The sequence below is a fragment of the Tamandua tetradactyla genome, chromosome 2 (genome assembly GCF_023851605.1).
Source record: "Tamandua tetradactyla isolate mTamTet1 chromosome 2, mTamTet1.pri, whole genome shotgun sequence".
NCBI classification, from domain to species: domain Eukaryota; kingdom Metazoa; phylum Chordata; class Mammalia; order Pilosa; family Myrmecophagidae; genus Tamandua; species Tamandua tetradactyla.
This window is the reverse complement of record NC_135328.1, coordinates 29706404-29731237: the sequence shown is the minus strand read 5'-3', so window position 1 is coordinate 29731237 and position 24834 is coordinate 29706404. Positions and strand designations below refer to the sequence as shown.

General features: G+C 35.6%; 1 protein-coding gene across 2 annotated transcripts in view; it reads right to left on the bottom strand.

Moving 5' to 3' along the window:
* MUSK (muscle associated receptor tyrosine kinase) overlaps window positions 1–24554 on the bottom strand; it is a 113913-nt gene extending 89359 nt beyond the window's left edge. For both annotated transcript variants that reach the window (XM_077141665.1, XM_077141673.1), the window contains exons 1-4: window positions 24258–24554; window positions 14401–14527; window positions 5931–6082; window positions 1183–1310 (exon numbers count right to left, since the gene is read on the bottom strand). In XM_077141665.1, coding sequence (XP_076997780.1) covers window positions 1183–1310; window positions 5931–6082; window positions 14401–14527; window positions 24258–24336 — 486 coding nt within the window. In that variant the 5' untranslated portion in view covers window positions 24337–24554. The remainder of the gene's footprint in view (window positions 1–1182; window positions 1311–5930; window positions 6083–14400; window positions 14528–24257) is intronic.
* Window positions 24555–24834: the final 280 nt, after the last annotated feature.

Here is a 24834-nt window from a genome sequence, read left to right as displayed (position 1 = left end):
GTCTGTGACTTCACTGAGTTCACAAGTAGTAGGTGATACAAGTATTCCTGCCACACTATGCATGGCCAATGGTGATGTAGGATAATAATTTATCAATAAATTTAGGTATAGGATACAAATTTGGGTATAACAGTACGAAATAAGCACGTAAATACTAAATTCTTAATTCTACTACTCTGCATGATTGAAGGGTATTTATCGAGGTGTTTGTTCGCCAGTTTGTGTCTTTATGCTCTAATCTCATTCCAACTGTTTGTCCTCAGCCCTTTTCTTTCAAAAATCCATTGTTCTCTCTCTCTTCCCAGGAACAATGCCAGTTCTAATGCCTAGATTTTAGTTCTATCTTTTCTCCCCCTAAGACTCAAAGATTCCCTGTTTTTCTTTTAAAAATTGAACCAACTAACAAACAAAAGCTTTGCGTTTGCTTTGACTTGGGGTTGAGTCATACACCCCAACACACGTGTTCTTGTAATCCGTGTCCCTCTGGGTGTGGCCCCATTATAAATAGGATCTTCTGAAGATGTTATTTTTAGTTAAATTATAGCCAACTGAATCAGGGTGGGTCTTCATCCAGATAACTGGGGGCCTTCTAAAGAGTGAAGAAGGGAGAGGACATCTTCCTATGGGGTGGGGGCAGGAAGATAAGCCAGGACCCCGAGGGGCTGCCAGCAAACTGCACCACAACACTACAGATCTTAGGGAGAGATAAGCCTTGCCACAATCTTGAATTTGAACTTCTAGCCTCAAAACCATGAGCCAAATAATGTCTGTTTAAGCCAAACCAGTTTGAGGTACTTGTGATCGCAGCTCTGGCAAAGTAAGATGCCACTTTCCATTTCTAACGCTACTAATTCTCATCTCACTTTGTGTGTGTGTGTGTGTGTGTGTGTGCGTGCGCGCCTAGCTATCTCCAACTGGAATTCCCTACAACTTGAACACATAGGAACAGAAATACATAAGTTTGGGAAAATACTTACACAAGAATTATTGTAAGCACTAGAGTTTGGAGAGGGTTGTGTGTTTTTTGTTTGTTTGTTTTTTGCATGGGCAGGCACCAGGAATCGAACCTGGGTCTCTGGCACGGCAGATAAAAACTCTACCACTGAGCCACTAAGGCCCACCCATGATTGATGCACTTTGCAGTATGTTTTGTATATGTGTGTCATCATAATAGTCACTTACCCTGAGAGAGGTGTCCCCCTTGATCCAGGACACCGAGGGCTTGGGATTGCCCATTGTTGTACATGGTAGAACTGCCTTTAATCCCTCTATTATTTTTACATTTATGGGAGGACGAGTTATTTTAGGTTCTAAAGGGAAATAAAAATTCAAAATTTGAAAAGGCAATGTGACTGCATTAAACTTACAGTCTCTAATATTCCACTTAATTCTGAATATCCATTTAATGAATAATTTTAAGTATATTATATAACAAAAGTCACTAACTACCAAAATAGGATTTTAGTGAAAAGCAAATAGAAAGTCTTTTTAAAAGTGTATCTGATCTCTGATTTGTTGAAATCTCATTCACAAAGTACAAATTTCTGAAACATATTAGGAGTTGGAAGTTATCCATAGCTTTTTTTCACTTTATAAGACAATTAATAAAAAATTGACTAAGATGAGCTGCTACTTTAACAATTTCAACATTATTTAATTCATACTTACACAGGCATGAAAAAAGTTGAAAACAAATTTTTGATATAAATATATTTTTTTATATAATTCTCAGTTATGGCCTATTATCCCTTTAGTTTCCATCTCAATAAAGTTTGGCTATTGAAAGTTAGATATGGGAAAACTGTAGCTATTGCAAGCTATGGATTATAATTAACAGTAATATTTTAATACATTTTTTATAAATAGTAACAAATACAGTACACCAACACCATGGGTCAAAAATATGGGTGGATAAGGAGTGTGGGAGGATTAGGGTTTTCTTTTTCATTTTTATTATTTTTTTTGGAGAATGAAAATGTTCTAAATTTGATTATGGGGTTGTATGCTCAATCATGTGATGATACTATGAACCAGTGACTGCATACTTTGGATGGGTTTCTATGCTATGTGAATATATCTCAATAGAATTGCATTAAAAAATTAAATACATGTATCCCATGGAAAGAAAACTAGATGTTATCATATTAGTAGTTAAAAGAGATTTTGTCATACAATTGAGGAACTTGACTCTGCCAAGCAAACTTGTATAATTATCTGTTTTGTGACACCCCCCTGAGTTATTTCTTTCAGAAAAAATGGCTTTATGTAAGCTAATTTTTATTCTCCACTATGAAGCCTTCAGAGGAAGAAGTTACTAAATCTGATATGTAGAAGTTCAGGAGTTCAGATATTATAGTACTTAAACTCAGAAACTAATTAAAACTGCACGTATTTCCTAGAGGACTGTCTTTGCAGAAGAGTCAGCTGAGAGATAGGTACCTATTATTTCTTTTAGGTCATATGCCATTGTCATTGTGTTACTTTGGCAAGAGAAGAACATGAGATAAAGTTTTTTCTTCTACCTCATCTGTACATGGGGTGGGAGTGGGGGTTAAGAGTGGTAGTTGTGAGAGATATTTGCAAAAATGGCATTGCCTGGCATCTTTTAAATCTAGGCATTTATTATCTTTTAGAGTTGACATGGTTTTGTAATGTGTCAAAAATACAAGATGGGCTTTAAAACATGTTATTTGAAAATATCAACTTTGTCACTTTCATTGGTATCTGCAGCATGCAGCTCTCCTTCCAATTAACAACTGTAATACCTGCTTTTCAATAATGGCTAGGCAACTCAATCATGAGATGTTTCATTGTATGGCTGCTGCCAAAAGCTCAGCTTTGGCACTGATATTCCTCTAACACAGTCAAAGAGAATGAAATCCATTCTTTCCATTAGGTTTCCTGAACTCAATCCTATGTCAAACATGAGTTATATATAATATCTTAGGTGGAAGGTGTTTGTTTAAATCAAATGACCCCTATCTTTTCAATAAAATAGATATCTTGGCCATCTGCTGAGTGGGAGATGGGGAGAACCTGTGCGAACTTGAACATCAAGTAACCTGGGAATTGCCTGAGTACTGAAGAGGAGTCTTGGATTCCCCACTCTAGGGGCACATGATTCTGGAGCCATGAGCACTGACTAATCAAAAGAAGAACTGGCCATCTTGTTGAAGTAGAATTCTAACAGGAAGCAGAAAGCTGTTGTGTTAGCATTCAGTCCTTACGTAATGGACCATAAGGAAATTGGGGAGGGAGCTCCTGGTGAAGGGAGTAAGGTGACTGGGGAGACCATAGGGGGTCTCAGAAAAGCAGCTCTTTACCAACCAGTCTGGAAGCATTCCAAAATTTCAACAGGTGAGATGGCCACACCAGGATAGACCTACCTGAATGAGTGAGCTCTCCTAAGGAAAGGATGGAAAAAAGAAGTGAAAAGAAGAGAAGATAATTTAGGATGGAATCAAGTGCCAGAGAGAATATGAGAAACATTCAAAGGAAAAGTAGTGCCACCAAGTAGTGAGATACCTAAGTATGTTCTGTCCTCAGAATCAAGTCTTCATTATTTGACAAATGAGACCTTCCCAACCTCCTTACTTGATTTTCTCACTTCCACAAATGCTGAAAGAAAGCTTGCTGGTGGATATATCTCCACCTACTTACTCACGGGGCTCCCAAATCAGCCTTCCCACAAAGCCCTATTAGCTCCACTAGCTAGTTATTCTAGCACTGCATTTGTAAGTGTGATCAAACAAGAAAAGATAAAAAAGACATCTGAGGGGGGAAATGTACATAAAAGAAAAGAACTAACATAAAATCAAAACTTATCCTGGAGGAAACAGAAATAAAGCAGGAAAAAGAAGAAAATGTTTTTAAAAATTTCATTAGTGATAACTTTAGAGAAAGACTTGAATGAATAGTTAAGTAAGTTTACTATGAAAAAAGGAGCAATCAGAAAAGAAGTAATTCTTGGAAATTATTTTAAAATATGATCTTTTAAGATCAAAATAACCAATAGAAGGGCAGAATAATAGAATGGTCATGGCGAAGACGAAATTCATCATATGGAAGGAAAAGTTAAAGAAGTCTCCAAGAAGGTAGAGTATCAAGATAAAGATGTTGAAAAGATGAGGAATCAAATTTGGAGTCAAGAAATATTGCACAAGGAGATCTAATACTTGTTAAGAGTTCTAGAAAGAGAGAGGAAACAGAATGATGAGAAAGAGAAACAATAGAAGAAAATGTACCTCATGTCAAAAAAAAACTTTGATCTTTAGGTAAAAAAAAAGGCCCACCTAAAACTGAGTGGGAGTAATATTTTAAAACACACACTTAACATATTCTTAAAATTTGTGAAATCTACGAGCTCCCAATATAAAGAATCCTAACATTTTAAAGAAAGATAAAAATCAGATTTACCTGTAAGGGAATAAAAAAAGATTTTTAAACTCTCATTCTGCTCTCATTGAAATTATCCAAGAGTGAGGGCAAAGTAAAGAATTTCAGCCATGAGGAGATTTAGTGTCACATGCTCATATTCTGAAAAAAGAAAGTGCCTAATGACTTCCTCCAGCAAAATGACAACAAAATAAAAAAATATATGACATAGCAATGGAAAACAACAGCAAAAACTAACAAAAAATGTTCCCAGGTGGAACTGGATTCTACTAATTTATATGTGCTATGCATATTTTAGTGAGTTATTTTTCCTTCAGGAGTATAATGTCAGAAAAGAGAAGGTAAAGATTACATTATTAAATTGTTGACAGTTTTCAAGCAGCAAGTCTTTGCAAGCACAAGAGGTCATGAAATTTGAGGATGCTTTCAAAGAAGTGTCTGAATGATACACCACCAAGTAGGAAAGAGAACTAAGTATGGAGGGAAATAAAGTCCAATCATTGGGGCCAGTGGATGGAAAAGCAGAAAGGAGTCAAGGGCAGGTGAACATGATCATGTTAGTGGTGCTGTGCAATGGGAGTGAGTGACGGAGTGAGAGAGCTGGGCATAGTTTCTTAACTGAGAAGGAGATAGGGTGGTAGTTTGTGCTCTCCACTTCGAGGCAAGATGCGAGTGTGGAAACTGCTTCAGACAAAGCTAGACAAAAAAAGTGTTCATGGTTAGAGAGTCACACCTGGTGCTTAAGATTTTAAATGCAGATCATTTCCAGGTGGTGACAAGACCAAGTTTGGGTCATCAATAAAGGTCAAGGAATTGTGAGGATGAAGTGCTAGGGGTTCTATTTTATGGCTATTAAAATCCCTTAAGATGATGGCAGGAGTAGAGGTGGATAGAAAGTTAGCGAACCTGGAGCTAAAGTCTTTGATAAATATGGGGGATGCCTAGCTGAGTGGATGTCATGACAAATAGAGGAGAAAGTGGTCAGAAAGGTATCACCCTCATGAAAGGAAAGATCTTGCACAGGCATAAAAAGTGTAATGGCTTAAAGACAGTAATGAGGACTAAGAAAATAACCATCAATGCTTGCTAGCCCTGTAAACATAAGGTGAGGGAAAAAATAGCTTCCTTTAAAGCAGAAAAGTCAGAAGAAAATCAATTTGGAAATAAGGCGAAAGTGTAGAAAAATGTCTTCAGAGTGGTTAGAGAATTTTTTAAAAGCATTTGGTTGCAAGTGAACAATGTGTCAAAGGCATGGAGTAAAGATTTGAGAGGGAGGATACCCAGTGACATAAGTCAGGGTAGAGGATATCAAGATCTGTGTGAAGAAAAGAAAACAGAAGAGAATGGCTACCTAAGAGTCTTGCTTTTGGGGTGGTGCTGGATGTCAGGAATAAGAGATGTGGCGTTAACTGACCTCAAGGTTGTGCTTTGACTTTGAACTTGAACCTCCAGGTATGAGGGAGGCTCTGTTTACTGCCTGCTTCAAAGCATCAAGTCAACTTTAAAATCAAAGGGTGATTCTCTTTCCCACTCACTCATCTTCACTTGCAGAGCTCCACAGCTCTCAGCTGCTCCTCCCACGCCGTTGTTGGCTGTGCAGCAGTAAATGCCATCATCAGTGTCTTCCACACTCAGGATGGTAAGGAGTTGCCCATTCTCCCGAATGCTGTACCGGGTATCAAAGAGCCTGCAGGTCACAGGAGAAAATGGCAGGTTAGGCCTCTTCTGTGATTCCTGTCAATCTGATGATTTGTCCGTGGAAGAAGTAAAATAGAGAGAACAGGAAACTTGAGTGAATTCTGACTAATGGGAAAGTATTATTTGATAATATTATGCTAACGTTCCATTATAATGTTTTTAGACTATAATTATCAAAGCACCACTGAGACCTTCCAAAGTATCTTCAAAAGTCAGTATCTCAAAAAAAAAAAAAAAGTAAATATCTACTGAGAAGACCAAATGTAAAGCTTGCTTTATTCAGTAAAGTATATCATGACCTAGATATATGAGTCTTCCCTCCATAATTTATTGGTAAGCAGCTGCTAGGTAATAAATATGCATGCATATAAATGGGACTAGCAGAAAGGGTTAAATATCTGTAGAACTAACTAGCAGTTAGTCAAATATCCATTTATGCATTAAATAAATATTTGTGGTGCACCTAACAATTGCCAGGGACTGTTCCAGTTGCTTGGGATGTAAACAGTTTCAAACAATATGATTTCCATATATTTCTCAATGAGTTACACATAAACTGTTTAGATATATGGGAATTAGGGCAACAGAAAGAGAAATTTGAAGGAAAGCATCAGTTTAAAAGTGAGTCTTATAGCCAAATAGGATTCTTTATGCAAAATGTGTGTGGTAGACAGAACATTGGTGTCTTATAAACCCATGTTTTAATCTCCAGACCTTGTTACATGTTACCTTATCTAGCAAAAAAAAAAAAAAAAAGGACTAGGAAGATGGGATAAAGTTAAGGACCTTAGTGAGATTATTCTGAATTATCCAGGTGGGTCCAATGTAATCATCAGGGTACTTAAGAGATACAAGAAGAGGAAGAAGATTCAGAGAAGTGGATGTGACAACAGAAGCAAAGGTTAAAGTGATGCAATTGCTAACTTTGAAGATAGAGGAAAGGGCCAGGAGGCAAGGAATGCAGGGTGCAGGTAGCCTCTAGAATATGGAAAAGCAGGAAATCAGATGCCCTCCTAGAGCCTCCAGAAGGAACCCAACCCTGCCAACACCTTGATTTTAGCCCAATGAGATTGATTTCAGACTTGTGATATCCAAACCTATATAAGATAATAAATTTGTGTTGTGTTAATCTACTAAATTTGTGGTACCTTGTAACAGCAGCAAAAGGAAATAAACCAAATTTTGGGACCTGGAAGTATGGTGCTGTTGCAATACATGCCTAAAAATGTAGAAGAATAACTCCTAGGGTACAACAGTGAATCGTCGGGGAACATCCATGAACCGGCAATGAGCAGAGGCTGGAAGAATTTTGAGAACTATCATAGAAAAAGCCTAGATTGACTGGAATACATTGTGAGTATAAATATGTTTTAATGACTCTGCTAATGAGGACTCAGAAGGAAGGGGGGAGCATGGTAGAGAAAATCTCAATCTTAGATGATATCTAAATTATGAACAGAGTGTTGGTAGAAACATGAATTTAAAAAACACGACCAGTGAGGGCTCATGTGGAACATGTTATTGGAAACAGGAGAAAAGGGATGCTTGTTATATAGTGGAAGAAAATTTAGCTGAATTGTGTCCTGTAGTTACGCAGAAAGCAAGCATTGTAAACAGTGAACGTAAATATTTAGTTGAGGACATTTCCAAGCAAAGTGTTGAAGGTGTGGTCTAGTTTCTTTTTGCTGCCTATAGTAAAATGTAAGAGGAAAGAGATAAATTGAGAGAAGAATTGTTAACCAAAAGGAACCAGCACTTGATGATTTGGGAAATTCTCAGCCTCTTCAGATTATAAAAAAAGATGCTAAAATTAGAAGATTCATTGTCAAGATAGCCTGATCTAGAGAGAGGGTATGACTAGACAATCTTTTATCAGTGCCTTGGAAGGATGGAAAGGTCAGAGTATTTAGTCACAAAGAGGACTCTTTGAAGAGATTAAGGCATGTGACTCATGGATCCTTTCTGCCAGTCGCAGCAGGAGCCGGGACTAGAGATGGAATTATCCAGGAAAGAGAAGGAACTGTTTGTCTACTGGAGTGGATCCTCATGACATAGTTGGGTGACCCATACTGTAGTTACGAATTTTATACAAGGGCGGGCCATGGTGGCTCAGCAGGTAGGGTTCTTGCCTGCCATGCCGGAGACCCGGGTTCGATTCCCAGTGCCTGTCCTTCCACCCCGCCCCCCCCCCCCCAAAAAAAAAAGAAAGGATTTTATACAAGCAGAGACATTGCCAGCTTGGACTGAAAGGGAAAAAGACAGGGCAAAATGAAGGAAGGTTCCTAGATTCCCCAAGGCAAGAAATAAAAAAGTACCCAGCAGCAAAGACTGCCTTTCACGAAAAAGGAAGGATCGCTCCAAGGGCAGAGCAGTGAATCCAGGCAGAAGAGCCACAAGCCACATCAGATTATTCCTGGACCTTGAAGTCAAATGAAGTTTGGCTGTTTGGATGTCTGGGGACCTGTGACTCCTTCTTTCCTTTCATATTCTGCCTTTTTGAATGGGAATATCTATCATTGTTATCCTATGTCAGTCCCATCATTTGTTTGGGGAACAGATAACTTGTTTCTTGAGTTTCACAGGTACACAGATGGAGAGGAATTATGCCTCAGGATTAATTATATCTAGAGCCTCACCCATGGTTGATGTAGATGATAAATTTTGGGATTTTAAGCTGAAGTGATTCAAATGAAATTTTTAACTTTGAGTTGATGCTGTAATGGGCTGAAACTTTGGGGAATGTTGAGGTGGATCAATACATTTCACACGTGGCATTGATGTGAATCTTTGGATGCCAGAGGGCAGATTGGGATAGCCAGAATAACGGTTCCCTTTACAGAACACCTATGAGTATGTCACCTTACATAGAAAAAGGGACTTTACAGATATGATTGAAGTTAAAGATTTTTTTAATGGGAAGAATCTCCTGGATTATTTGGGTGGACCCAATGTATCACTGGGTTCTTAAAAGATTGAAGAGGAAGGCAGACGAATCAGAAAAGGAGATGTGACAAGGGTGGCAGAGGTTGGAGTGATGTAATTGCTAGTTTTGAAGACAGGAGGTAGCCATGAGCCAAGGAATGCTGGCAGCTGTTAGAATCTAGAAAGGGCAAAAAAATCTGTTTCTCCCTTAAAGTCTCCAGGAGGAACAATACCCTGCCAGCACCTTGATTTTAGCCATCGAGGCCTATTTCAGACTTCTGACTTCTAGAACTGTTAGGTAATAAATTTGTGTTGTTTTAAGCCACTAAGTTTGTGGCAATTTGTTATAGCAGCAACAGCAAATAATATAATCTTAAAGAATACAAAGGAAATGGATTCTTGATTTTCAAATCTTGACATCTGACTTCATGACATACTGAGTCTGTGTATACTACTATACAAAGAAGTGGTAAATTTTGACCTAGTATGACTAAGGATGAAATAATCACTGATTATAGGTCATTAAATAATAATAAATCTCTTAGGGTAGTTACCATACTCACTCATGCATAATTTGTTTTTTCTGTGTGTAAATTTTCATGGATATATACACGTATAGTTAGAGCAATGCCAAATATTTTATATTCATTTAATTTCTACAGTGTCCTTTTTTGTGATATAATTACCCCCATGTATTTGTATTTAGTTGTTGCTGAATAATTTGAATCAGGCTGTAGTTCTTCCCTGCATCATAACTGCTCAGAAAGAATGTAATCTTTTACCCTGCATTATTTGTCCATGTCTCTTCCTACAGAAGACTTCATTCCAGGGAACTTTTCTTTATTCTACATGTTAGATTATTGACAGTATAATCCTATAAGGGACTAGCCATGTTAGGTTATTGACAGTATAATCCTATAAGGAACTTAGAGAGATAATTGAAAGTAACATCTAGATATACAAGAAGACAGCTCTCCTAGTTTGACTAGATGTCTACCTGAGTCAGCGCTCTATATTAAAAGGGGTTCTTACTTGAAAACAAGTGTATGCCCCCCCAAATTGAATTGTTAATGGACTCACTGAGTGTTGGAGAATGAGGCTTTGAGGCAAAATACCCAAACCTCTCTGGTGAAAACCCCATAGCCCAACCCCCTCAATGACTACAAGGCTTGGTACTAGATATACATTCACTGCCAACCCAAGAGAATCAGATTCTACTACTTTAGAAGTCAGAAGATTGTTTCCTCCCTGTGTGCTGTGGCCGCCAATGTTGCTCACTGTTGAAACTAGGTGATCAGTGGGTGCATATGACTGTCGAACCTGGTCATGTACTCAACCTCTGCTGTAAGGAAGTCTGGAAAAGTGAGTTTTCAGGCATCTACCTTGGGAAGATGGAGTTAAATGTGAGAAATAATGATAGTGTACAAAAGACATGTTATTGGGCACCACAAATGAAATGTGGTGTAGGACACCCATTCCCACTAGGTGCCTACTCTCTTGCTTCCAGGGAGCAGCTACCCTTTGAATAAAATGTACTTAAAAAAAAATATATATATATATATGTATATATACATATGCGTATGTATACAATCAAGTGCCCATTAAGTCCAAAGGCAATTTACTCTAAGCGACAATGATGTAACAGATTATAAATTTTGATATCTTTGTATTTCACAGAGTAGGTTGACTCTTAGCCTACAAGTGTTCTGTACAATATTTTAAATATTCTGAAACATAAATGAAGAATATCAAGGTATAAAATGTGAGTAGCTTAAAAGATTTACTAAAGTAAACAGAAGTCAATGTTATAAATGCAGTTTGGTGTTCTGAATAAATGCAAACAGGAGACCAAGCCTTGGACATGTGCTGAGTTTTAGCTCTGGCACATAGGTAGGACAGTGGCAGGACACTGGGCAAGATACCCAGATGATCAGATTCTGCTTTTTCATTTGTAAAATGGACATAGTAATATTTACTTGGATTATGATGGACTAATGTGTTTATAAAGCATTTAGCACAGTGCCTAAATATCCTATGTATTTAATAAATTGATTGCACGTGTATTTCTTGAGTTACAGATTATCCAACATGAATTCTGAAAAAAGAGAAATAAATGATTCATTGGAGAAGAATTTGATTAAAAATATGCTATCTGAGATGAAGGAGCAGCAGCAATATAAAGATAATATATAAAGAGACAAAAATGCAGTAGAATAATTTTTTTTAAAAAAGTATTAATAGAGATAAAAAAAGGGATATAGCAGAAAGCACAATTAATTACTTGGAGGACAAAATCTGAACCTTCTCATGGATGTCTCAAACATAGCACATTGGAAACTGAACTCAAGAACCTTCCCTCCTGTGGTGGTTTGAAGCTGCTATGTACCCCAGAAAAGGCCATGTTCTTTTAATCCATTCCTGTGGGTGCAGACCAATTGTAGGGGGGAGCTTTTGATTAGGTCATTTCAATTGGGATGTGACCCACCTCATTCAAGATGGGTCTTAATCCTTTTACTGGAGTCCTTTTTGTAAGAGGATCGAGGACACGCAGAAAACCCAGAGAAGATGAGACAGAGACAAGGACACACCCACAAAGGCTGAGAGGGGAAGCCACTGAAGCCAGGAGCTGGAAGCAAAGCAACTGAGGAGAATGAAACTCTGGGACAAAGAGTCCAGATTGCCAGCAGCCTTTCTTCAGGAAGAAAGTATCATCCTGTTGATGCATTAATTTGGACATTTTTGCGGCCTTAGAATTTTAGCTTTTAAGATAATAAATCCCCATTATTAAAAGCCAACCCATTTCTGGCATATTGCATTTCATCAGCTTTAGCAAACCAAAACACTTCCCATCTTTCTCTCTTATCATACTCATATCCCATCCTTTAGTTAATGATAGCTCTCTTCTTCTGTTTGTATAAACCAGAAAACAAGGAGTCTTCACTGACATCTCATTTTCCCTTGCCCCTCATGTCTAAGCTACCAAATTCTGTTAATTTTTGCTGTCTTAACAGATGCTGAAATTGATTTCTCTTTATCTCCATAACCACCACCTCACTTCAAGTTACATTGTCACTCATGTGGACTACTAAATTTGCCTTCCTCTATTTGGCCCACCCACATCTGATCTTGCTCCCCTCCCATCTTTCTCCACAGTTCAGCTACATCTTTTCAAATGCAAATGTAATCATGCCACAGCCCACTGCCTCACTCTGAAACCCTTCAAAGTCTTTGTATTGACATTCAACCATGGCAGAACTTGTTCTTGTGCATGCTGTTCTTTTTCCTTGAATATACTTCCCTCCTCTTTTTGCCTGATTAACTTTTTTCTTAGCTCAAGCATTGATTCCCTACAGAGACTTTCTTGAATCTCCATGACCAGCTGTTGTATGTTCTCATAGCACTGAATACTGCTTTTCTTGAAGCCCAGTTTCAATTTTAAATTTTGGCAGTATTTATTTGATTAATTTTAACTCTATAATGTCAGAGGCCTTGAATACTATTTCGGGCATAAAAAGATCACCTAATTCAGTAGGTTTTAGTGACTTTGGTGTCATGTGCTTTCTGAAAGTCTGGTGCAGTTTATGGGCCCTTATTCAGAACCATTTTTTAAAGTTCATAAAATTAATATATAGGACTATGCTGTTATATAGTAATAGCTACAAAATATTAAAAAAGTAAAAATCCATCTTGTGATTGCATAATACATATGCTTCTCTATTAATGTATTAGATAATTCCATCTAGTGGCCTGTCTAAAATCACTCTAATAACTATTAAAGTTTCAAAGTAGGAAAAGTATAAATAGTATATCGAGATATATTATAATATAAAATAAAAGTGTTGTGATTTTTATTATGATAACATTGTAGGTTCTGCTACCACTATTGCCATCCATAGACAATATGTGCACTGAGGTTTTCTGAAATATTTAGGACTATTCCATTTTAGTATAGATATTAAATAGACATAAGTAAACAAGTAACATGTGAAACATAGGCAGAATTAATAATGTGTTAAATATAGCTTGCAAATAAATTAGTAACCTACCAAAGATAGAATAAATCGAAAATGTGATGGAGCATAAAAAATGCTGTTTTCAGCAGAAATGGTTGGACAGACAAGGGCATGGTCACGCTATACTGGGCTCACAGCTATGTCAGTGTATCAATGGCCCAGGAAATGGTTAAAGCCATGACTGCTAAATCAGTGGCCCAGGAAATAGTTAAAGCCATGACTGCTCAGCAAAGCTAATTGGCAAGCTGCAGCGTGGCCAGGTGTACTTGCCACTGCACGTCTCCACTAGAGCAAGTTTGTGCCATTGGCTTCAGGCACTTTCCACCTATGGGTCCCCTTGCTGAAATGTCAGTTGTGGTCCTTGTAATATCACCCAGCAGGGAAAGCTGAGGCATCAGAGATAGAGACTGGACACACTCATTTCGAGTGAACCAAAGTTCCTAAGTATATTACCTTATACCATCTCTTTTCCTGATTTTCTATGTATTTCAAATTAATTTAATATCCTTTATTTTGAAGATCTTAATTTGATCTGTGACCCTTCCCACTCTAGGACCACTGGGATGATAGCTTACCTGGTAAAAAGGTAGAGTACTTGGAGGCTACCAGAGCACAGGTTAATTTCTCATATTACAACCATGTGTAATAGTTGGAAACACTGTGTTTCAATTAGAGGTTATTGAAAGTAACAGCATGCTTCTCCATGGACCAAACTGTAGAACCCAATTTAAGGATCCCAGACCTAATGCAAGACTTATCTCCTGCTAGGAAGCCAGGGTTCACCTAACTACGGGTGTTTGATCATATAGCTGTTGTAATAAGGAAAGGATAACATAGCCTTTATCTGGCAAATGGGAATTCTTTTTCTTTTTGAAAGACTGCCTCAGTTTATATTAGGAGGTCCTTCTAACTTTCAAAACAAAAGGTCTTGGTGACCTAGAGGTCAGATTCCTAGGCCACATAGTTCACTTTATTGGGACATTAGAAGTGCAAGAGAAGCTGCTACCTATTAACTTCCCAGAATGATCTTAATTTGTGTCCCCAGACTTGCCATATCATGGTGTTTTCTAATTACTGGAAGCTTCTTCTAAATCCTATCCTGGGGTCCATGAAATAGCCCTGATTTCCTCATGGCAATTAAATCTCTTGTTTGCTTCCGGCAATTCTCTTAACCTTACTGAACTTCAGATCTTATATTTATGAAATGGGGAAATTTGCATTTTACATATTCTAGGTGAGTTTTATGGTATCAAGAAGAAGAGTTTTGTTTTCTTTACAATGTAGCCAAAACTATCATGGTTGCTTTTATGACAGAGATAAACCCCAAGGCAGCAGTGGGCATTCTTAACAGAAAAAAAGGCAGAATACTTACTTAATGAGAATTTTGTTTCTAGTCCAGGAAATCTCAGGCTGGGGATAAGATTCCACTGCACACATGAAAGTAGCCACTTCTTCAACTAAGGCATCTACTGTTTCAAGAGGAGTGGTGATGATGGGAGCTGAAAAGAGAAGAGAAATCAAATGATAAAATAGTGGAATGCTGATACTTAAGTAGTTAGAGACCACCGCATACCTCAGTGAGAATTGTATTTTCCCAAAGTAGAAATCTGCTAAAAGGAAGGAAGATTTTCCATACAGCATTATGTTTCCACTCCCAAACTAGGGTTTTAAAAATCAAAGGAAGATACAAGTAAAGATGCACTTGAGATATTTAAACTCATATGAGAATAAAAAAATCTATGACAATAAATGTAAAAATTCAGATGAACTGTATAATATTATAGAAAAATATGAATATAAATTGACCCAAGAGAAAGCAAAAAATTTGAACAAACTATTAGCCAATAAAGAAATTAATCTGCAGGAAAAATATATGACCTACCTCCTAAATTACCTGCCTAAGACAGTTTTACTAGACTACTAAACTCTTAAGGAACATATAAATTTTACTTTATGCAAGTGGTTTGCAAGAACAGGAAACAGATAAAACTATCCAACTCATTTAATGAGGCTAGGAAAGCCTTGATACTAAAAGCACACAAAGACAATAAAATAAAATTATGTACCACGTTCATTGAAGAACATAGATACAAAAATCGTAAACAAAATATTAGCAAGTCAAACCCAACAATGTAACTAGAAATATTTTTCTTTTATAAAAGGTAAGACTTATGTCAGAAATTCAAGGATATTTTTGTATAAAAATGCAGCTAATCAATTAGCCACATTTCACTTTACGAGATAAAAGCCATACCATCAATTTGATATATTCAGAAAAAGGATTAGTTAAAATGTAATAGTCATTCAGGATATGGGTGTATCAAATTATAAGTAGTTTGCTTAGTAAATTAGTGATAGAAGTAGCTCTCATTAATATAAAAGAAGATTTACTAACACCAGTAATAAAAAGAAAAACCCATTTAATCATTGCCACTAAATCAGAAACATGAAAAGATGACCACTCTTATCACTGCAATCTGACTTTGTACTGAAATTTTTTTCACTGCAGTAATCCAAGAAAAAGAACTCAATATGAGTCCTGGAAAAGGTGAAACTAAAATGATCATTATTTTAGATCTTTTCACTAAGTGAAAATCCAATAGAAGCTATATATAAACTAAATGATCACTAGAAACAAGATCAATGTGCAAAATCAATACTATTTGTAAACTCTAATGTTGATCAATGAAAAATAGAATAGAAAAAGTCTCATGTACAATAGCAAAACAAAACAAACATTTTTAAAAGACAAAAAAAAATACCTACGAATAAACCCGATAAAATATGCAAAACAGCTATGGAGAATTAGGTTATTGAAAGACATAAAAGGCAACCTAAATAAAATGAGATATAATATATTTATGACCAGAAATGCTCAATATTCCTGCTAATATTAATTATCTCCAAATTCGATATAATTCCAGTACAAATCTCAGTGTTTTTCAGGACTTTTGACAAGCTGACTCTAAATTTCACATGAGAGAATTAAGGACCAATTCAACCAAAATGGTTTGAAAATATATAGATTGTATATACTTATCCTACCATATATCAATTTAATTATAGAGCTATAGTAATTAAAACTGAATGGTAATATAGCAAAAATAGATAAATGGACAAATCAAATAGAATAGAGAACTCAGAAACAGCAACATAAACAGAATTGGCAAAAGATGAATTATTCAATACTGATCATTCAGTGATGATATTGGATAATTGGCTCTATATTTAAAAAAATAAAACTGGATCCTACCTCACACCATATACAAAATAAATTACTAAGTATGAAAAAACAATTTTTCAATAGTACAATAGCTTTCCTACCTGGAGTTAGTGAAGGATTTCTTTAATTAATCATAAAAAGCACAAAACTAAGGAAATATTCTATAATGGCTACATCAAATAAAAAATTAAATAAGGTCACCCCACACTGAAAGTTAGACAAGGAGAAAACAAATGTTCTTAACATGTACAGCTAAAAACCAATCAGAATCTTGAATATGTAAATATTTCTGCCAACCCAAGAAAAAAAATCTCATAGAAACCTGAGCAAGGTACTTTAATAATTTGCAGAAGAGAACAGAGGAAAATTCGAAGAATCTAAACAGGAACAAGGTTAATATTAAACAGTATTAAACAAAAAAAAGGTATATCATTTCATATCAATAAGGGTAGAAAAATTCAAAGTCTGGAAATTCCAAGACTTAAGATATATGGAATCCAGACTTCTCAGGTACTGCTAGTTGTATATTAATACAACCGCTTTAGAATGCATTTTAGCAATATCCAATTGAGTTAAAAATTTCCATGCTCTATACTCCAACAATTCTTTATCTTGGTATATATCCTAGGGGAAAAACACCTCTTACACACGCACAAGACAATATATACAAGGATACCTGCTGCAGTACCTGAGTCCAAAGCTCATGTTCAGGAACTCTGTGTTATACTAATTTAGAATATATATATATACTATATTCTAAATATTCTATTATACTATATATAGAATATATATAGTAAATCACAAAACTATTTAAAATATTTTTAAAATAATAAATGTCTCAGAAAGTTTCCAGTAGAATGATAGAAAATGGTATGCCAGTCACATGTAAACAAAAAGAAAGCATTCATAATATTAAAATATGGTATATTATGTTTCGGGAAAAAATCAATAGTAAATGAGGAAATTAGCATTGTTTTTTACTATATAACTACATATTCATAAAGAAGATATAATACTCATTAACCTAGAAATGCCAAATATCAGAACAACAAAATATAGAAAACAGAAAATTTTAGAAAGTCAAGAATAAATTGACAGAAACAATTTCCAAAATTGTAGAAAATTTTCTACATCCCTTTAATTTCTAAGTGGATGGTATTCTGCTTATAATTCAAAAGACAAAAAAATTAATATATATTTAGTGAAACAGAATAATAGAATTAATAAAATTGATAAAATAGTTATGTGTATGTAACTCTAAACCCTAATAGATGACCTATCCTTTCTAATGCTCAAGAAACTGAAAGTTGAGCAAATTTCAGAAACATAAATTATGTACATCACACTCTTGGGTCACAGTGCAATAAAACTAAGCATGACAGGTAATTTATTTTTTAAATTTGCACAAGTAAGAATTTTTTTAAACTTTTTATTGTAATTTATAGCATATATACAAAGCAAAGAAAGAAAAAAGCAATAGTTTTAAAAGCACTCTTCAATAAGTAGTTACAGGACAGATCCCAGAGTTTGTCATGGGCTACCATACGATCCTCTCAGATTTGTCCTTCCTGCTCCAGAATATAGAGGACTAGAAGCCATAAATAGGTTTATGCCATTAGAATTGACATTTTTTCCTTCTTTGTGAAAAATAACACATATACAAAAAAGCAATACATTTCAAAGCACAGCCCAACAATTGTAGAATTGTCTACAACTATTCTACACAATTAGTTGTAGAATAGATTTCAGAGTTTGGCATGGGTTTTACAATTTTAGGTTTTTACTTTTAACTGTGCTAAGATACTGGAGACCAAAAGAAATATCAATTTAATGATTCAGCAATCATATGCATGGATAAATAGGAATTTAAAAATCAAAATTTCTCTATAGAATTCTGATATCAAGAAGGAATCAAAACTGTAATTAAAAACCTTCTGGAAATGGTAGCTAAAAAGAAACACTATATATCAGAACTTAGAAATGTGATGAAATGGTCAACAAGACCAATAGAAGGAACTGATTTATTCCCAAAGAACACTTCTGAAAAATAGTGACACCTTAAAGTTTCTCAGGTAAGTTATTTTACGTTTTCAAAAAATAATTACTTCAAATACAATTAAAATTACATAATAAATACAGGGAATATTAAAATTTAGACAGCTTCCCAAGTCATTCTATGAGATAGCACAATGCTGTTAACAGTCTAACAAGATGTAAAAAAAAAAAGCAAATTCAATTCAATAGGGTATTTTAAAATTGCCACTATATGTTTACACAGAAAACATTTCTTACAGGAATGTAAGGATAGTATAATGTTAATAAAGTCCTTTAAATAGAATCCTTTATAGCAATAGGCTAAAAGATATCTATAGTTGTCAAAAAGTAATAACAGTATTCAATATCCATTCCCTATTAAGAAAGTAGGGAAATTGTTAGTAAAAAAGGGATATAATAGTATTTCTTTAACATGGTAAAAATGCATTTCTCACCAACTCAACTTGATAACCCTGGGAATAAGACAACTGCACTCACACACACAAACAGACACATTCACACACTCACATGCATAAGATGATTCAGATTTGGTTTAGCACAGAAAAGAATGTTCCAGACAGAAGAAATAGTAAAAGTGAAGGCCCAAAGAAGTAAGGAGAGTGGTGCCCTGAAGAAGCTCAAAATGAAAAAACACAAACATTTCTAATCACTGGGCAGGAGAATGGGGAGCCTAGAGAAGAGAGTGGCAAGGAGAAACCAGAGCATGGGAGACAAAGTCCATCGAGTATGTTGGCAGAGTCCAGGGTAGCATGTGTTCCACGAAGAAGGTGGAGGTCAAATTCTGGGAACTGGGTCCCTGAGAAAGCAATCGGTGGATTCAGAGTAAGGAAGAGAGATTAACCGTATATTCTTCTTGCAGCACAATTAGGAGTGAAAGAGAAACGGGTCTGCACAGATAGGTAGGTTCTTCCATTCGGTGGTAGGAAGTTGAGGAGGTACTGGTCTAAATACTTCTCTTTCCTCAGTGAAATAACAGGTTCCTACCAAGATGTTGAAAGTATTTTATCTCTTGTTGCTAGTATTATGTGTCATTTTATACTTTTTCTTTTCCTGTATCTTACAGGATTTCTGTAAACGAATATGTTCGTTCGCCTTTGTAATAAAAAATAGCTGCAGCAAATAAACAAAGCCGGATGCCATAGATATGTCCATTTCTAAGACAACACAATGTAAGCAAACTTGCAACTGATGACACATTTTAAGAAGTTAAATCTCTTAAGCAAAAGGGTATATTTTTCTAAACAACTAATGAATGAGTAAGCGATGGATTTTGTAACTATGTCTGTATTAAAAGAGAACAGAAGCAAAATTATACTAAGCTTGTGGGGTACAGGGAATGATGGGTCCAAAGGTTAGTTGATAATGTTGAATGCTTTCACCGTTTAGAGAGAAAGTCTAACACAGGTTGGGAATTCAAATTTCAGCTCCATCACTACAGCTCCACCAAGTTACTTTTAGGCTCAGAGCTTTGGAGCCTTTCACTGTAGATGGATATAATAATAAAACCACCCACGTAGTCTCACTGTGAAGATTAAATAAACAGATATTCATAAAGCACTTAAACATTGTGCTTGGCCATATGGAACACTGTGTACGTGTTATTTGATTTTTTAATTTAGAAACAGAAACACTAACGCTTCAATTGTTCTGGCCTCTGGATTATGTTAGAATTTTACCATTAATATTTATTTCTGGGAACCTATCCCAGAGAAATAATATCAAGTATGGAAAGGCATGAGATGACTTTCACTGCATGCTTATTTGTACTAAATCATACCATTTGGACTAAAATGGAGGAAGAGTTAGGCAGCCAGTTAGTTTTGTCTTGTGTCATGTGCTGGAGCTGACCTGTACCAGTTTGCAACAGCCAATGGTTAGTTTCTCAGGAATGTTGTGAAAGCATTAGTAAATACAGTCATTATTAAAAGTCAACTTATGTAAATTTGTAATTAAATAATTATAGACATATTTTACATATAATGCATCTGTATTGTAGAAATAGTTTATAAAGCTACTATGAACATCCCTTTCCAACTCAGTGTTTAGTATTTGTTGGTAGTTTGAAATTGGCCGTGTTTAGGGTATTTTCAGCAGAGAAATCAACAAACACAAGAAACCCAGGCCTTTTTTTGTCAGAGGCATGGATGTTAAACATATACCAGCATACTGCTATCTAAATAGGAAATAATATTTTTTATAGTATTATATAAAATAAATGTATTTTATGTATTGTTTTTATTATAAAAATAAGCTTTATTCATTAGTTGCTTCTTATTCAATACACACATGCAAAAGCAGCAGAGGGAATAAACATCATTAATATTATCTTTCCAAAGGTTTGACACAGTGTATGTTGCAATCAGTGCAGATCAAAGAAGTAAATCTAGAATTTCTTGCCAAACTTAGACATGGGGGAATATGTGAGGTGATACAAAGACTTTTATTAACTTCATACTTCCCATGATGCTTGGTAGAATGAGAGTCTTAGGTGATGATTGACTCTGTTTTTAGTAACAGTACGATCTAAAATGTATTAAGCACCGGCTATATGCTTTTCATTCATTATCACATTTATTTAACACAACAAACTTAAAGTCAGATATTTTTATCATTCCCGTTTGCAGAAGAGGAAATGGAAGCTAGGAATGGTTAAATAAACTTATCTAAGCATCTCAAAGTGGGAAGTGATGGAGTTGGTTTAAAGATCCTATCTTAACTCTAAACTATACGGTGCTCTCAGCATAATACTGGTTATGCATAGATGGGGACAATGATTTAAATCAATATTGACTTTTATAGGCAGTACATAGTTAAGTCCACTTTGTCCTTATTCCAAAATTTTCCAGACAAATCTGCTTTCAAATTTTTACTGATATGGCCACATAGTTAGATTTAATGACATTTGCCAGCTCAGGCCACTATCTCTTATTTACTGTTATTCTATTATTTAGCTTTCATCTCTGCCAGCAGCTGTTTAAACCAGGACACTATTTCTTCACTCAATGCAGGGACCACATGAATAACATCCTATTCCACTGGGAAGTTGCCTACTTCACCTTTGGGCCCATGTGGTAGAAACTAAAGAAATCTTGTCTTCTCTTTCTTTCTGTTCTTTAAAGTCAGTAATAGGTTAAGCAACTGTGTTTCCCCAAACATGCAATGAGTATTTGTTTTGATGCATGTCAATATAAAACATTCTCCCAGTACTCAATGTCCTGGATTTCAACGACAGCTGTGGTGGCACTGACAGTCGTATGTTGAAACTGTGAATCCTATGCATGTATGATATGATTTGAAAGAGAAGGTTGTGCAAATATATTTAAAGTTAAATCACTTGACTTCTGAAACTCTTAGGTGTGTTAGTAAATAGGATTGTTTTTAAAATAAAGTTTTGACAGGAGTTCTTTGTGCATTTTAAAATAAAATTTAAAATTCTAGTGCTGCTTTCATTAACTCCTCTGCTCCCCCAGAATTTAATACATCAGCATGTACTTAATACTCTCTGCTAAAGCATTAAATTCTATTGAAGTATATGATTAAAGCAAATATTCAATGAAAGGTCGTCTGTGTTCACACATGGCAATTTGTAAAATCCTCCTGCTTGAGATTATGATACTGAATTCATTTTCCAAAATGTATTAGTTGAAACAACACAGAAAAACAAAGACTTTTCCCATGATCTTTGAACACTGAGTCTCAATTAGACTTTTTAGACTATTACTTCTACAATCAGTTATTAATTTCATTGTGAAAAGGGTGCACAGACAGAAAAGAATCCACTGAATTTTCCTTTACTATTTAAAATGTCAATTTATTTTGTCATCCATTATTATTATATATTATTGTTCAGATTCTAGCACTCATCAAAAAGTTCTTCTGCCAAGAAGAGAGAAAACAATTTTGACATGTTTGGGGTGGAACAGTTCCAGTACATTCAATAGTATTAAAGCAATTTTTAAATATGATTCTTTTCTCTGACTGTATTCCAGGCACTTCAAAATTTAAAATTCTAATGGCTATGCTTTGATAATAATGTCTATTCTCAGAACTGATTTGTGTAACAAATGGATGTTTGCTTTGCGAGGCATGATGCTTTTGGCTAAGTTAATGTTAAACCCATACTGATTTATAGTTTATAATAAAAAGAGTAGGCTAAGCAAAAATATTGTTTTAATTTTTAAATTTTATCATCTAATTATGGCAACAAATAAATGAAAAGAAACAAAGTTTGAGTAACACTACTATTATTTTATTTAAAAGTCAGGATGTTTGGCATATACAGTAGATTCTTTGTAACATGTATACTACCGTATTTTGAAGTTTTAAAAATAGAGATAATGTAATATCAAATAAAGGCCTTTATCTGTAAAATTTGGAAACTGAAAATTATACCCTTCTGGAATACAAATTAAGAGCTATTCATATATACAGATTTAGTTTTTCGGTGTGCCAAATTCTGGTTGAACTCATAACCATGATTACTGCTTATTATAAGATAAGTTTAGCAATTTTTAATCTAGCCATGTCATTTTTATTTAACTTCATGGTTTGGAATAGCCCAAAAAAGGCTTATGGCAATTTGTAAGTTTGAACATCCAGGTGCTGCTACCGGCCACCTGTTGTATGATCAGGAAGTATTAAAATAATTTGAAGCCAATGTTAAGTCTTTCTTGCTATTATTAGCTGTTTGAAGAGTTCTAGATTCTCTTTTATCTAAAGATACCTTAAATTGTTTGTTCTCAATTAAACTTTTAAACACATTTGAAGATCCCATTCAGCTCATGTAAACTGTAAAAACAGAAGCAACTACAGAACATACATATACAAAATCAGATTGTTTGGATAAAAGTCTGTTTTTATTAGCATGTGAACCTTGACCTTGCAGCTCCAGAATTTCTTGTGAACCACAAAATCCAAAGATAAGTTTCCCATCTATGTACAGAGGCTACCATCACTTTTCTATAAAATTTAGACTTTTTCCATTCTTTGGTAAAATAAAGAGGAAATAATCAATCTGAATGTTCATGAGACACAAAATTCTTTTTAACCATTTGTCATACATTTCATTGGAAAGCTCTTCGCTTCAGTTAATACTATTCAATCTGCTTTCTTGTGTCTTGTTAAAAAAAAGATTTCAAGGAAGCCCTCAGTTGCTTTGCAAATGACATATTTTCCCATCTTTTTTCCTGATTTGAAATCCACTAGTGCCAGTTTCAAAATACACTGGCCAGAAATCACATCACTGCGGACATTCTTGCTACTGCAACAGGTGTTTGTCAGTTTCTTAAGTTGCTTTCCTTTCCCCGGTGTTATTTCCGGTACATTCCAAAGGCTCTGAAAAAAACTTTCACAGTCACTTGCCAAGCCAAATCACGACTCCACTCTCAAACGTAGTAAGAATCCATTGTTTTTACGCTTTTATCTTATAGGCACACCGTGTGCATCTTTCTCTAATTTTGACTTTTAAGAACTAAAATATTTAGTAAGAATTCTGTAAAACTTCGACTGAAAATGGAAATGATTTCCATTTTCATTTTCTGTCAGGAAGCAAAGGCTCTGGCTGTCCTGGAGTGGAGTTGACTGTATTCCTGGCAAACCAGATGTGAAAAGATTTTCATCATCCATTTAAGACCACCCTGAAGTTTGACACACACGTCAACAAAATAGGCCTTGATAACTTGCAGTCTACCTGCTAATGTTTCCTTCAAAATAAGGGTTCTGCAAGGACCATTCTTATACAACTTAAGGGGGCAGAAAAAACAGGTAGAGAGGAGACAGTCAACCAATTGCTTATTTATACGGTTTCCGACCTCTCCATCCATTTCGCCCCGGCTTCAGCAAGTAAAATGCAAACCCACCATAGTATAGTATGAATCCATTGTGGTCGGAGCACACACGCACGCTTTAGAGCTGTGACAAGGCAATAAGAAGACGAGATTGCTCACACCCACCTTTTGGAAGTTTCTCGGTCCCGCTGAAGGCAACCAGAGTGAGGATGTGTACCAGTGGAATGTTGCTGAGCTCTCTCATGATTAATCCAGGGTGGGGCAGGAGAAAGTTCTTTCTGGACAAAGCAAGGAATATGCCCCCGCCGCTTACATTTTAAAGCATAGTTGGTTACCAAAGGGTCGTTTGCTAATGACTGTTTGTGTCAGCAGCTCCACAGGCTCTAAGTATAATCAGGAATTCTCAGACTTGGCTGTAATGATGGACGAGGCCAGCTGGTGAATATCCACTTAGGCCAGTGGTGCAAGTGTAGGGCTGGATGAACAAGAGAAAGAAAATCCCTTTAGAATCCCTTTTAAGACAGTGGCAGAAGGACAATACCAGATGCCTTTTGCAACCATCACCGTATTCCCTGAGGCACAGGTTTCCTAATCTTCTGATGCAGCCCACCACCTCTCCTTCACTGAAACCGAACTGGGTATATCTCATCTCCCTTCCTCTCTCTCGTCCCCACTCCCTCCATAACCAGCCCGTTACCATTCCCTACAGATGTTACCAATGAAATATTCTATTCCTCTTCTT